General features: G+C 39.9%; 1 protein-coding gene across 1 annotated transcript in view; it reads left to right on the top strand.

The window, feature by feature from the left end:
* Rbm33 (RNA binding motif protein 33) overlaps positions 1–15,219 on the top strand; it is a 97,706-nt gene that overhangs the window by 36,978 nt on the left and 45,509 nt on the right. The window contains exon 8 of the mRNA XM_013027207.1: positions 10,995–11,166. Within this exon, the coding sequence (XP_012882661.1) occupies positions 10,995–11,166 (172 nt within the window). The remainder of the gene's footprint in view (positions 1–10,994; positions 11,167–15,219) is intronic.

Raw genomic sequence — 15,219 nt, 5'->3', positions numbered from 1 at the left:
GTGTGTGTGTGTGTGTGTGTGTGTGTGTGTGTGTGTTAGTGTCCCTGTCCCTCACCTTCTTTGCTCTAAGGCTAGTGCTCAGCCATTTGAACTATACAGCTCCACTTCCAGATTTTTCCTTGTTTAATTGGAGATGAAGAGTCTCAAGGACTTTCCTGCCTAGCTAGCTTTGAGCTGTGGTGCTCAGCTAGCTTTGAGCTGTGGTGCTCAGATCTTAACCTCCTGAGTAGCTAGGATTATAGGCTTGAGCCACCAGCACCTGGCTTCTTGTTGGTTTTCTTAAAAAGATGTCCTTATTAGTGTTTATTTCTCAGTAATTTTCCTTAATGTGGTTTCTCTGATCTCGAGAGATCGATCACCAAGGCTGATATTTACTGGCTTCGCATTTATTTGGTGTGTTACATAGAGACCCAGTGGGCTCTTTCCTAATGCACCAGGAGCACATGTGCTGGTACAAACAGAACTGGTTCCTGGGTGTACCCCTTCTTCGCTCCCATAGCTACATTTGATGCTATTTGAAAGAACTTGAGAGTTAGAAAAAAAATAATAGTACACAAGGGACTCTGTAGGAAAATTTGTGTATCCCAGGAACCCCAGCAAAGCTAAAGGAGATGCTTTAAAAGCTTAAGAAGACAGGCGCAAGCAGGCTTGGTTCCCCGACGACTTCTGTAGCATGAAGCTCAGACCAGTCTAGTCAAACCCTGTAAGGAGTGACTAGGTGAAAGAAAATTAACCCTGTGAAAGCAAGGAGCATAGCCGACAGGACTCATTCCCAGAGAAATACAAGGCCTTTGGTGCCCATTAATTTAGTTCTTTTTATTAGTATGTGCTGTATTAAAGTTTTTATCTTTATTTCCCTTCCTGTTCTCTTAAATTTTGTTTGTAGTATATTTTGGAATGGGGAAATATTTTATAAATTTCAATCTTCAAATGGTCTCTGGAGATGTGCATAAACTTTTGTGTTATAAAGTATGTTAACAAGCTTTACGTTGCCTGGTGCCTCCTGGAAGTGACAGCCCATGGCTTGTACATCTAGATAACTTGAAATTTAGTTTTGGGAATGTATTTATTAAACTGTTAAAAATACAAATGGCTACTTGTCTTCCAGTTTTCAGTGCCTTCTGGGAGTGGGGAAAGGGAAGAGAGAAAAAAGACTGAGGGAAGTTACAGCATGTACACACACTAAGGGAGGGGAGGAAGGAAATGACAGGCATACATGCTAGGGGAGGAGAGGCTCAGGAAGTGTCAGGTACACATGCTAGGGGAGAAGAGGAAGGAAGGGGTCTTTGGAGGAACATTAGTAAACAGACAACTTTTTCTTAAGTGAAAGCATAACGCACTAATAGGCATAACGTTTCAGACAGATTGAGAAAAGATTCCTCTTTTGGGGAAAAGAGATTTCTGTTTAAAGCAATGTGAAATCTCAGATTAAAGATTTCAGCATTAACCTTCATGTACATATAATCATCCTTCCCCCACCCTTAAATATGTTGGGAGAAAGCATTTTAATCATTAAGCCATTAGGCTTACTAGACACAAAACCAAATATTAGGTTTTGTTTTTGTTTTTTTTTGGGGGGGGGTCTGGTCGTGGGGCCTGAACTCTGGGCCTGGGCACTGTCCCTCAGCCCTTCAGCTCAAGGCTAGCATTCTACCACTTGAGCCACAGCACCACTTCCAGGTTTTTTCTTTTTGCTTATGTGGTACTGAGGAATCGAAGCCAGGGCCTCATGCATACAAGGCAAGCACTCTACCACTGAGCTACCATCCCAGCCCCCAAATATTAGTTTTATATCCCACTAGTGTCAAAAGATGCCTGAAGGCATTTGGGATCTGCTGTTGGCCTCAGCATTAATCAGGTAGGTAACCAGGCTTGGTTCTCAGATTTAAGTAATAAGTTCCAGGCCTCGTTCTTGTTGGTGGATTGCAGGAAGATTGAAAGGGTCCAAGGTCACCCTTTTGGGTGTTTCAGAGTTCTCACATACCAATCATAGACATCACAAATTAAACCTCAGTCTTGCGCTCTTCCTGTTAACAGGGCAAGCTAGAGATAAGTGTTTTAGTAAAGTGACAACATGTTCAACTAAAATTGGGAGTTTGGGTGTTGATTAGTAGTATCTAGACTTTTGGTGTTAGGAGTTTTAAGCCATATGGAAAAAATGTGATCTGATCATAAACAAGTGATCTTAAACACTGTAATCAGAGTTAAACAAATATAGGGAAACATTTGCATACAAGCCTGAGGATGAATATTTTAGTATACAAAACTAGTAAGTTAATATTCAGTACATTGTATATTTGGATATATGCTATGAAAGATGGGCAGATAATATGAGGATTCAAAAGTAGAATAGGCAAATGAGCTTATAAAAATATATTCAGTGAAATAAAAATTGAAGCAAAATGTGTGGAATATGTAAATCTCTCCCACCCCCTATAAGCTAGAACCTGGATAAAGAAAATCCAAAGTAGATGATAGGATTAGTCTTAACTATTATATAGGATTTTCTGATTTAAATTTTTTTTTTTTTGTTTTTGACAAGGAGAAAGTGACAGTGTTGTTAATTGTTTTTGCAAATAAAAAGTAATCTATGTAAATAAAAGTATTTTGTCTTCTAAATTATGAAGAAGCAAGAAGATGTGGGTAGTTCCATAATTTGATGCTCTTATTTGCAAGGCAATTAGAGGCTGTGTTGGACTCTTGTGACTTCTAGTTGCTGTCACCTCTTACATGGAATCTCCTGAGTGTTCAGTAGACAATTGAAAAAGCTAAATGTATGATAATCCAAATCAACGTTGCATATTTTTATACCATTTGCTAAGAAATACGTTATTTGCTTTAAAAATGTATGCCTTTAAAGTTTAGTAATTAAAAGTAGTCTTAAAAGTTTAATATTTTACCCTTTTTTATTATTGGTTTCAATTTAGCTTGTATGTGTTGTTTGTTTTAGAGTTTCCTGAAGAATTTCTGAATTGCTCATTGTGGATAGCATGTCTAATGGTTTTATTGTAGGTAGTCTTTTTCTGTAGCAACAGGTAATTTGGGCATATATTCTTCAAGTAAGTAGAATCATTGCATTGTTAACCTAAAAGATAGTTTTGGAGGATTTTAGATGCTAAAAAGTTGATACCGCCTACTGTTTTAGTGCATTTATAAGCTTTGATTTTGGGGTGCTATTGAGTCATAGTATTAAGTCTGAATAAATTATATCCTTTTCAGGTTTTTTTGTTTGTTTGTTTGGGGCTTGAATTCAGGCCTTGTTGCTGTCCCTTGACTATTTTGTTCAAGGTTAGCGCTCTACCATTTGAGCCACAGTCCCCCTCTGGCTTTTTGGTGGTTATTTGTAGGTAAGTTTCTCAAGGACTTTGCTCTTTGGCTGGCTTGAAACCATCATCTCAGCCTCCTGAGTAACTAGAATTATGGGCGTGAGCCCTGGCCTCAATAGCCACACATTCCTGCTTTTTGATTTTCCTAGTTCTTTGGCTTGTTTTCTCTTTCTTGCTTGCTTTCTGTTAGTATTGGGACTTGAGTTCCAGGCCATCTGCTTGCTAGGCTGGCACTCTACTACTTCAGCTAAGCCTCCAGGCCTGTTTTTTTTCTTTTTTCTTTTTTCCTGTTTATTTTTTAGATATTGTCTCTTGGACTTCCCTGCCCATGTGGCTTTGAATTTTGATCCTTCTTAACTGTTTTGAGTAGCTGTATTACAGGTGTGAGCTACCAGCACCTGCCTGGCTCCTTCTCTTAAATTAGATGTCTGCAGTATTAACAGTACCCTTTGTACTCTGTTATCAGTAGCAGCAGTGCACGGTTCTGTCTTGACTCAGACAGACTGAGGAATTAAGTTGCAGTTTTCGCTTGACTCCAGTGTAGTAGGAGTTGTAAAGGTCCAATGTTTGAATCTGAATTTGAGCCAAAAAAAAGTGAATTAATTTTAATTGAAAAACCTATTTTAGATGGTTTATTTTATATAAAATGTTTGCTTGGTTAATGCACAGAAACCACTATATTTAAAACAAAGTGGAAAATAACTGTAAAGATCATCTTTTCTGGGGCTGGGAAGGTGGCTCAGTGGTAGAGCACTTGCCTTGCATGCTGAAGGCCCTGGGTTCGATTCCCCAGCACCACATAAGAAAAAAGCCGGAAGTGGCGCTGTGGCTCAAGTGGTAGAATGCTAGCCTTAAGCTGAAGAGCTGAGGGACAGCGCCCAGGGTCTAGAGTTCAGGCCCCACGACCGGACCCCCCCGCCAAAATCATCCTTTCTAATTATATAGCTGCATTAGTGCTAGTTGTGCTGTTTTATTGTGTGTTTAAATTAGGCTTGCTAATTCAGAAAGTTTTGGCATATATAATGAAAAAAAAAGTGGTTTTACATTACCATTTAAAATACTTTAAAATTGTAATAGTTTACATTCAGGAATCAATTGTTTTTTTTTTTTTATCTCAGGGGCACAGTAGATTTTGGTGCTTTGCATGTATCCAGATTACCATCTAGAATTTCATATGAATGAAATCATGTGTCTCATGTCTTGCTAAACTTGTTTCTGAAGTTCAAGTAATTACATCTATCAGTTTATTCCATTTATGGATATATCTTACTAATACCTTTTCTTGATATTAGATATTTGGGATGTTTATACTATGTTTTGCTACTGTGATATTACTCATCTTTTTGTGGTTATATTTTTGGTGGCATCACTGAGACAAGGTATATGTTTGGTTTTATGAGAAACTGCCAAAAAGTTTTCCAAAGTGATGGTATTTTTTTTTAACCTACTCCCCAGACTGTAGGAGAGTCTTCATTGTTCCTGTTATTTGATGATGTTGCTCTTCATTTAGTCCTAAGGAGTGGTCATTGTGGTAGAAGGTTGTCTTTATAATCTGGATATCAAATTATTGACCAATAATGTGGGGTATTAATACTTTCTGTAAGCCTGTGGGTTGTGTGTTCATTTTCTCAAATTTATCTTGAGTAAACAATTTTAATTTTTATGAAGATAAAGTAAGTTTGTTACCTAAGAAAAATTTCTTCATCCTAAGATTATAAAGTTTCATTCTGATTTAGTTCCGAAGGTTTATTTTTGCCTAGCTTTAGTTTAGGAGTTTAGGATTCGGTCTGCTTCAGCTGGATATGAGATAACATTGTTTCTACACGTTTATGTAATTGTTGCACCATGACTTGTTATGTATGCAGGCTTCCTTTCCTATGTGAGTGGCGTAGTGCTTGTGGACTCTATGCTTCTGCCTTTTTTTCTAGTCTTTGTTTCTGTTTCTTTGATTCACATTTATGTCTGTATTATAGTCTGGACTAGTGTATCCTGGCATCAAGTAGTATTAATCCACTAATACTGTTCAAGATTATTTTGGCTATTCTTGGTCAGATTTTCCATATACATTCTAGAATGTATCTGGTAATATCTACCAAAGTCTGGCTATGGTTTTTAACTAGATAGCATTTAATCTTTTGATAAAATGAGGAAGGTTAACATAATAATCTCCATGATGTCTGTTAATACGGACCATTTAAATTCTTTACAATTTTTTTTTATTCTTTTTAAAATTTACTTATTTGTATTAAAAAGGTGATGAGCAGGGGGATTACAGTTACAAAAGTAAGACAATAAGTACATTTGTTTTTAATCATTGTTACCCCATCCCTGATTTATCTCCCACTTATCCCTCCTTATTCCCCACTCCCCCCAAGCCTTATTTTGTGGTGCAGAAGATCTTGCTGTTAGGGGAAGAGGCTTGGTAATTGACCAGTCATTAAGTACGCTATTAGAAGTTGTGTGTTCAGATTGGATGAAGTTGTTTTATTTTTTCCTTTTTCTCATTTGCTTCAAGTTTTTTAAAAATCAGAAATGTTGATGCATACCTTTTCTATATCCTTTATCTTATTACTGTGGATTAGTTTCGCTTCTTAAGACTATAACCATAACTACATTTCTCTGGTTTTCCCATGAGTGTTCTTATGGGATCCAGTTCCAGGTGCCATTGTTGTCATGTGTCCCCTTTGTTCTCTGTGGTATGGGTGTGTCAGATTTTTCTTTGTGTTTCATTACCTTAACACTCTGAAGTGTGAGCCAGGTATCTGGTAGAATATCTTGCAGTGTGGCTCTAAGGATTTGACTGAAGTTAGGGCTCATGAAGAGTAGGTACTGCAGAGCTGACATACTCTTTTCTTAGGTTTGTGGCAGTAGGCACATGGTGGCATCTAGGACGTCACTGTGGGATACAGAGATGACTTTACTGGTGGTGGCTGCATCTTCATCACTTGGGCAAGCCCGTGTCTGCCACTGCATACTTTTTCTTTTCTTTTTCCTTTTCTCCTTTTTTTCTTTTCTCTTCTTTTTTCTTCTTCCCCTTATCTATTTGGAAGCAGTTCTGGGCAACCCTTCAAAGTAAGGGGGAAGACTGGGAACTTAAACTTCAGTTTTTGGAGAAGGAAAAGGATCATCTTCATAGATTTGGAGTTCTTTCCTAGATAAGACCTGTCACCAGGTGTCAGTAGTTCACACCTATAATCCCAACTACTTGGGATGCTAAGATCTGGATGGTCATGGTTTGAGGCCAGCCTGGGCAGAAAAGTTCACCACTCTTTTTTTTTCTTTTTTCTTTTTTTTTTTTTTAATTGTGAAAATACTGTACAGAGGGGTTACAATTACATGGGAGAGATAATGAGTACATTTTTTTTTATCAAGCATTGTAGCTTCCTCCTTTGTTTCCCTTTCCCATCCCTTCCCATCCTTCCTCCCCCATGCCCCCCAGAGTTCACCCTTCTTATCTCCAAAATAACCAGTACAGCAGCAGGGCTAGAGGCTCAAGTGGTAGAGTGCAAGCTTAGCAAGCATGTGGTCTTAAATTCGAACTCCAGCATCTCCAAGAAAGGGGGGAAAGTTTTGAATGTTAGATCAAGCTTGTGTTTATATGAATTCTAATTGGTTGTGATGTATTATCTTATTTTCTATTTTGCTGAATTCCAAGTGCTTTTCTAACATTTTAATTTTATTGAAAACTGCACTGAACACTAAATGCCTACCTTTATAATAAACAAATACAATAACAATAACTCACATTAAGATGCAAAATACTTCTGATAGCTACTATTCTTCTGTTTGGGATAGTTTATAATTTTGTCACAGAACCAAGAATGTATCATATTGTACAAAGGTTCAAAATAGGCCATCTTTTAAAACAAAAAGGCAATGATTCACAAGACTATGAATAGAAGATGTAAATAATTGATGAGAATTTAATATGATTTGTAAAAAATCAATCACATTTAATAACACTTCACATGTATAAAATAACTTATCAGTGTCTAAAAAAGTGGGTTTGTTCATAGATAGTCTGACAAGTAACAATAAAAAGTTTCCTGAGAACTGAAGGAATGCTTATGGTTCAAAGACTTTGTATTCAATAAACTGCTGAAGATCTGAAACTGAGAAAGTATTTTTGAGTAAAAACAGCTTATGAAACTTAATATTTTTCTTTTTTGCCTCATCAGAGGTAATTAGTGAATTTACAACAACCTTCCTGCGCAGTATGTAGCGGTTCAGATGTGAAAGAGACACTTCTGCTCAGAACTAGAGTTATAAGGTGGGGACATTTTTTTCTTGCCTTTTTGTGCTGGGCTTATTAAACTCAAGGTCTGGTCGCTGTCTCTAGGCTTTTGTGCTCAAGACTATTGCTCTACCACTTGAGCCACAGTTCCACTTCGATGTTTTTGGTGGTTAATTGAAGATAAGAATGTCAAGATTTTCCTGCTCAGGCTGGCTTTGAACTATTGATTCTTGAATCTCAGCCTCGGAGTAGCTAAGATTACAGGCCTGATCACTGTCACCTAGCTCAGTATTTTTTATTTTGGTGGAAATTATTTTTGGAACTCATGATGCAGCAATTCTAGAGCAAGATGCTCAGGACCTGCTGTGACCAAAACATTGATGGAGGAAAGGTCTCTACTTGTGATTTCAGGCACAGATGAAAATGTAACACATAGTAACAGAAGTTAGTGTGTGGTAGTTCTTGTCCTAGACTTTTAATGCTTTCATAAGCAGACTACACCTTCAGTTTTCTAGCTCTTCTAATCTTGACACTACAGCATCAATAATGTATATGTCCGAGATCAATGAAAAAGACTCAAACTCTTTCTCTTGGTTTATCCATATTTCCTCTCTTGGTCCCAGGTTTATCTGAGTGATTACTTCTCATCACTCTCTGCTCGTGCTCATTGGGGTTCTTCTGATTACCTCTGTGTGTTTGTGGCCTGTTTGGGAGGGGCGGGGCATGACTCACTGGGATGCCTACGAGGCCAGTGCTTCTGGGGCTGCAGGGACTCCTCAGGACACCTGCATGTGGGTGGCACCTGGGACCTCCTTATGGATCAGATCGCTGGCTGTTCATTACCAGGGAGCTGATGTGATTAAAACAAACAGAGCTCTTTGTTTACCAAGTTTTTTAAGCTTTCTGGGATTGACCTGAGACTGCTCGGCTGGTCTCCATGGCAGCCGCCTCCCTCCTCTCTCATGAGGTTGCTTCACCACTCTGGGCCATGTCGGGAGTACAGATGAAATTTGGTGGATCTTTCAGTGGACCCTGAACAAAGCTAAAGTGTCCTTCATGAATGACAAAAGCTGCCCCTCAAATCCCACCCTTTTTGGGGGCCTGGGCTAAGGCTTCCTCCTAAATTCATCAGGAATGCCTCTTGCTTCATCTGTTTGAGGCAAGTTGCTAGTAGAGTGGTGGTTATGTTTGTTGAGTTTGATATCCAGGGTTACATAGTCACTGATAGAGAAGGTCTGTAGGGTGTAGACCCTCTCATGTCCAGAGACTGTTCTGTCTCGCCCGGCAAGTAGGGATCATAAAATGCATTGTTGAATGCGAATACCTGGCCCATGGTACTAAAGCTGACAAGGCCTCTCCCCATGAGTTTGGTCTTCTGAGGCTGCCCCCTCATATCTGCCCCCAGTCTGTACTTGTGGAGTCTGGTAAGCAATGTTTTGTTGCTTCACAGTGAGGACTAGGCAGATGGTCGGAGCCCTGTTGTACAGCCGCATAGGGAGGCTTGCAGCAGCGTGGCATCTGTGTTGTCCTGGCCACTGTGGATCTGCAAGGTCACTCAAAGGGCCTTGAATGTTTCCATGTTTTCCTTGGTGAAGTTATGGTTTGGTGTATCATGGCACCCACAACCTGTTCAGTACCTTCTTTTGGATTTCCTGAGCAGACGGTTGCACAAGGCCCCAGCACCCTGCTTCTTCAGGATGGACTTTCCTTGGTGCAGTCTATGCCATCTAGCCCAAGTGCCACTACAGAGCTGAGGTGCTGGGGCCACCTCACCTTTACAAACTCTGTCTAGTCACTGCTTTTGGATTTGTTTGTAAAGTCTTGGAGCTGCAATCACAATTACTTGAATTTCCAGGGTGGCTGTAATAGTCTCTTTGCTTTGACGATGGTAATTTTTCTCCTCTGTGGCCTTACTATTCTGTGTCATCTATAGTCCTGAGCATTGGTTCCCCTGAGAACTCGTGAGAAATGCAGAATTTCAGGTTCCACCCTAGGACTGCCCACATCAGAATCTGCTTTGAACATTTTAGTGACTGGTATACAGTGATCTGAGGCAGCACTGTCTGTAGCATCTGGAGGTAGCAGAGACTATACTAGAGTCTGGACCTCAACAATGGTCTTAACAGCCACCACACACTCTGATTTCAGATGCCCAGGAAACAGAAATCAATATTTCACAACAAGAGTTGGAGATGCTCATGCTCTAGCATTTTCCAGCAGACTGAACCTCAGAGCTGAATGGTAACATTGTAGCTACAAACAAAATTATATAGGCTACAGTGAAATTGGTTTATCCTTTGTCTTTCTCTTTTTAGGCATTTGAGTTCCTGAAGATGTGTTTCCACTTGTTGTGTTTGTCATAGAGACTTCATTTGTGGTTTTTCTTTTTACAGTGAAAAATATTGAGGAAAGGAAGAATATAGAATGATTGCATTATGGGGTTATTTTAAAATTTATTGGGCACTTATAAATTTCTACTAAAGGTAAATGATATTTTTGAATTATAAATCACAAGGATAGAAAGGCAAATTCTGTTTTCATTAAATTCATGAAGTAGTTAAGGATTAGGTGCATGGCTCAAGTGATTGAACTTGAGCCTAGCAAGTACAAATCCCTGAGTTAAAAAAAAGCAACAAAAAATAAACGAAGCTATATTGAAAAAGTGATTAAAGAATCTCACATTCTGTATGCACCTATCTTCTAGCTGACAAAACTCGGAGGGAAGTTCACAGACTCTCACGCTTGACAGCCAGAATTGTCTAAAGAAGCTAGTTTAGGATGAGATTAGAGGGAATTTTTTGTGGCAAACACTTGATGTAATGAAATTTGGTTTTAGTGTGAAGAAGTGACACAACGTAAGTATTGGTAAGTTAACTCTAGAACTAAATGAGGTGAATAAGGAAGGAGGTGGTGAATGATAAAGACAGACCCTGAAGGGTAGAGCAGCAGCAACCTCGATAGCTGGTTTGGACTGCTTTCTTATAAGGGCCAAGAATTGAACTGTGGAGCCCATGTGGCTGGAAGGATATGCCATCTAACACAGGTTATCATGCGGCTCACACTCTAGAAGATTCGTGTTGATCTAACTGGTGTGGAATTCATAAATATTAATTTGGCTTATGTTACATTCAGCTTGATGTGCCATGATGTGGATTAGGACTCAGGACCCATAGGAATAGTTGGAAATGACCCTAAGAAGTTTAACAGGAATGTATAGAACATTGGATGTTAACATGACTTTATGCTTTTTCCAACATTAATTCTAATACTTGTGTTTTTTTAGGGTTAGCCTAGCATTTCACATGATCTTATACTAGGACATTTGGAAGCATCTTTACATCTTAAAGCTTAAAACAATTTTAGCATATCTAGTATTAAATGAGTGAATATGAACTCAATATTTTCTCCCTGTTTGCTTTGTATCTGCCATATAGGGAGGTATGGAAACCCTGGAACTGCAGAAGGATATTAAAGAAGAGTCAGATGAAGAAGATGATGATGATGAAGAATCTGGTCGATTACGTTTTAAAACTGAAAGAAAAGAAGGAACAATTATTAGGCTCTCAGATGTAACTAGAGAGAGGAGGAACATTCCAGAAACTTTGGGTAATGTTTTTGCCTATCTTCCACCTTCCTTCCATCCTATTTCAGATTTCCTAATAGTTTTATTATGGTTGATCACACAGGAAAAGAAAATTGACTGTAGGTGACTCCAGGGTGTGAAGTGGTGCTCAGCTGTGATACTGTGGAAGTCATCCTACCAGATGGAGATGGCTGTTTGTCTTGAGTCACAGGGTTTGAGCAAGCTAGTTAAGCTTGCTATGTCTTGATGACTTGCTTCTCAAGTCCATGCTGCTCTCCCTTATCCCGTTAGTTCCAGGCTTGTCCTCCGCCGGCGTGGGGATGCTGGGCAGAGACACGAGCCATCCTTGAGACACTTCTTGAGGTTGCCAGGAATCATTCTTGACTAAAACAGTTTTACTTTGTACTTTTATTGTCTCATGGCCATTGCTTTTGGGTGTTCTTCTGTTCTTAGTGTTTAGTGTGGTAACTTGTTTTCCAGAAGTAATCAATTAAATGTTACTGTAGGCAAGTGCTGCTATGGAATATCAGCCACAGCCTGGTGCTCACTAATAGTCATGCCCCGCCCCTCTAGGTAAAGTTTGTTCCAGTGTCCTCTCATCTAAGACTTACCTACACGTTTCTGAAGTTATGATATAAAGTTGTCAGGTGATCTAAACCCAATTTCTTTTTTTCTTTTTTGGTCAGTCGTGGGGCTTGAACTCTGGGCCTGGGCGCTGTCCCTCAGCTCTTCAGCTCAAGACGAGCGCTCTACCACTTGAGCTACAGAGCCACTTCTGGCTTTCTGGTGGTTTATTGGAGATAGGAGTCTCACAGTCTCTTCTGCCTGGGCTGGCTTTGAACCGCGATCCTCAGATCTCAGCCTCTTGAGTAGGATTACAGGCGTGAGCCACCAGCACCTGGATAAACCCAATTTCTTAACAATAAAACATTTCTTAGAAACTTACGATGGTTCTGAGAAATTCTATCTAAAGTTGACCGTGAATAAAAGGAGGTAGAGTAAAAGTCCCAAAACATGAGGTGAGAAGAAACTTCAGCAAGAGACATTGGTAACAGCAGAAGAAAGACATGTCAGCTTTGGATCTGAGCAGGGTGAACAAGGGAAAGAGCTCCCAGCTATTGGCAGCCCTGGAGGGGAGAGGTGGGGAACATTTTTCTCCTTGGTCTTAGGCCCCATTATTTGGCTGTGGCATTGATTACCTGCATTTAAGACCAGAAAAGTGAGCTCCCATGGGTTGCTATGAGGTCTAAGAATATTGTAATGGTAGCAGTGGGAATCTTTCTTCTCTGGAACCAGCAGGCTGTATGGCCTGATTTTGCCTATCATGTCCCTTCTCTCTACGCCACTTCACTCACCCAGTTAGTGATAATGTCCTTATTTTGAAATGCCCAGCTTGCCTGTGTTGATAATTTTTATTTCATTCCTTCAATTCTTTGTTGTCAGGACCTTTGTTTTGTTTCCTTCTTTTTAGAGCCTCCCTCCCTTCCTCCCCATCTCCCTCCCTTGTCTCCCCCTCTACCTTTTTGTCAGTTCAGGGGCTTGAACTTGTGTTATACCATTGGAGCCAGGCCTCCAGGCTGTCTTTTTGCTAGGTAATTGAAGATGTAGTATGTCAGACTTTTCTACGTGGACTGGCTTTGAACCTTACTCCTCCAGGTTGTAGCTTCCTGTGTGCGTGGCCAGCTTTATAGGTGTGAGCCAGTGGCACACAGCATATACTTGCTTTTATTTACAGCAGTTGCCTTAAATCTTTTCTTGTATTCGAGGCACCCGACAGCTTTAAGTTATACTGCTTTTTTAAACATTAGGAAATGGCTTTAACTGCATGTGGGTAGTGTGTAGTTCATTTGCTAGATAATAGGGCAAGATCCTTACTGCTTCCGTTACAATATTCTTAGACCTCATAGCAACCCATGGGAGCTCAGCTGGGCTCACTTTTCTGGTCCTAAATGCAGGTAATCAATGCCACAGCCAAATAATGGGGCCTAAGACCAAGGAGAAAAATGTTCCCCACCTCTCCCTCCAGGGCTGCCAATAGCTGGGAGCTCTTTCCCTTGTTCACCCTGCTCAGATCCAAAGCTGACATGTCTTTCTTCTGCTGTTACCAATGTCTCTTGCTGATGCATTTTTGTTTCTTTTCACCTCATGTTTTGGGACTTTTACTCTACCTCCTTTTATTCACGGTCAACTTTAGATAGAATTTCTCAGAACCATCGTAAGTTTCTAAGAAATGTTTTATTGCTAAGAAATTGGGTTTAGATCAACTGACAACTTTATATCATAACTTCAGAAACGTCTAGGTAAGTCTTAGATGAGAAAATGAAGGAGGAGGAAACAGGATGGGAACGAGAAAGAGAACTTGTAGCCATCTTCATAAACTAACTGTTTAGTGTAGTACCATGTGAAGAAGAGCAGCTTTCTGTGTTGACTTGTACAGTATCTGCCTGAAGACTCTATCTTGTCCTTAGAGACAGATGTTCATGTTTTACACTTTCACCTATACTTGTGATGAGAAGCTTAGTGTTTGGAAACACACTTTTTCCTGTAACCACAAGCTAGGATTAGTCCTAATGCCCAGAAATAAGAAGGTCTGGCTGTGCACTGGTAGTTCATGCCTTAATCCTAGCTACTCAGGAGGCTGAGAGCTAAGGATCAGGGTTCAGAGCCAGAGGGGGCCGTTAAATCTGTGAGACTCTTCAATTAACCACCAGAAAACCAGAAGTGGTGCTTTGGCTCAGAGACAGCACCCGGGTCCCAAGTTCAAGCTTCACAGAACTATTAGCACCTCCCCAAAATTAGACTACTTCATACTGAGGATGAGGCACAGGAGTAGATAAGTCGAAATTTGCATAAACTATCTTCTAGTGATAGAAGTCAGTCTCAGGATTTGTACAGAGATAAGTAATTTACATAGTTGTATAATGCTGTTTACTTTCTTTGGTACTGAGATTAAAACATCTTGCTATGGGAATACTATTTTGTCTCATGATTTTTTGGTTTCTGGTGGTATTATAATTTGAATTCAGGGCCTCTGACTGGCTAACCTGGCATGGTATCTCAGAGCCAATGAAAGAAACAGCCAGTCCTGTTTGTTTCACTTGCCATTTTCAGGGTAAACTTGCCTGTATGTACCTGAGCCACATAGGGCTTCCTATTCATAGGCGTGTTCCACCATATCTAGCTTTCCTGTGATGGAGATAAAGTCTTATGGACCCTTCTCCCCACCCTGGCCAAGAATCCGATGCTGACAATCTCAGCCTCCCTTGTTGTTTGACAGGCCTGTGTCACTGCTCCAGGCTGTGAGTTGAGAAGGGGCTCTCATGAACTTTCTGCCCAAGCTGGCCTCAAGCCACAATTCTTCCCTTTTTGTTTTACCAAGTAGTTGTGATTACCAGTGAGCTTGGCAATATGTATTTTTTTTTATTTTAATTTTTGTGTCTGGGCCTGAGCAGTTCCCCTGAGCTCTTCAGCTCAAGGTGAGTGCTCTACCACTTAAGCCACAGGACCACTTCCAGCTTTTTCTGGTGGTTAATTGGAGATAAGAGTTTCATAAACTTTCCTGCCCCGACTGGCTCTGAACCATGATCTTGAGAGCTCAGCCTCCTGAGTAGCTAGGATTATAGGCGTGAGCCACTGGTGCCTGGCTATAGTTTTTAATATTTTGATTAAAAAAACCAGTTTTCTCTTTTTTTTGGGGGGGAGATAATAGCATTGGTTAATATTGAGAACTTTCTGTGTTTAAAATGAATGAAAGCTCTGATCCTAAAAAGGTTATATGTGAAGTAAGTTATTTTCAAAATCTAGAGGGGAGTTTTGGTTATCTTTAGTCTATTCAGATACAGTGTCCTATAGATTGGCATGTGACAGTCCTGACCATTAAGGAACTTAATGCACAATTTTTGACTTGTAGTTTTGAGTTTGGATTAGTTGAATTTGGGAGTTTCATCTAGATTAGGAACTTGAATGGTTAATTTTTTCCTTAACCAGGTTTCTGGAAATTCAACCCTAGAGAAAAAAGATGTGAGTGGCTATTTTCTCAATTTTCCCACGAACAGTGCATGACTTCATATTCAGAT

This window comes from Dipodomys ordii, unplaced genomic scaffold, assembly GCF_000151885.1.
Source record: "Dipodomys ordii isolate 6190 unplaced genomic scaffold, Dord_2.0 Scaffold101, whole genome shotgun sequence".
Taxonomy (NCBI): Eukaryota; Metazoa; Chordata; class Mammalia; order Rodentia; family Heteromyidae; genus Dipodomys; species Dipodomys ordii.
Note: the sequence above shows the minus strand (reverse complement) of the source record. Positions and strands in the feature narration are given on the sequence as shown.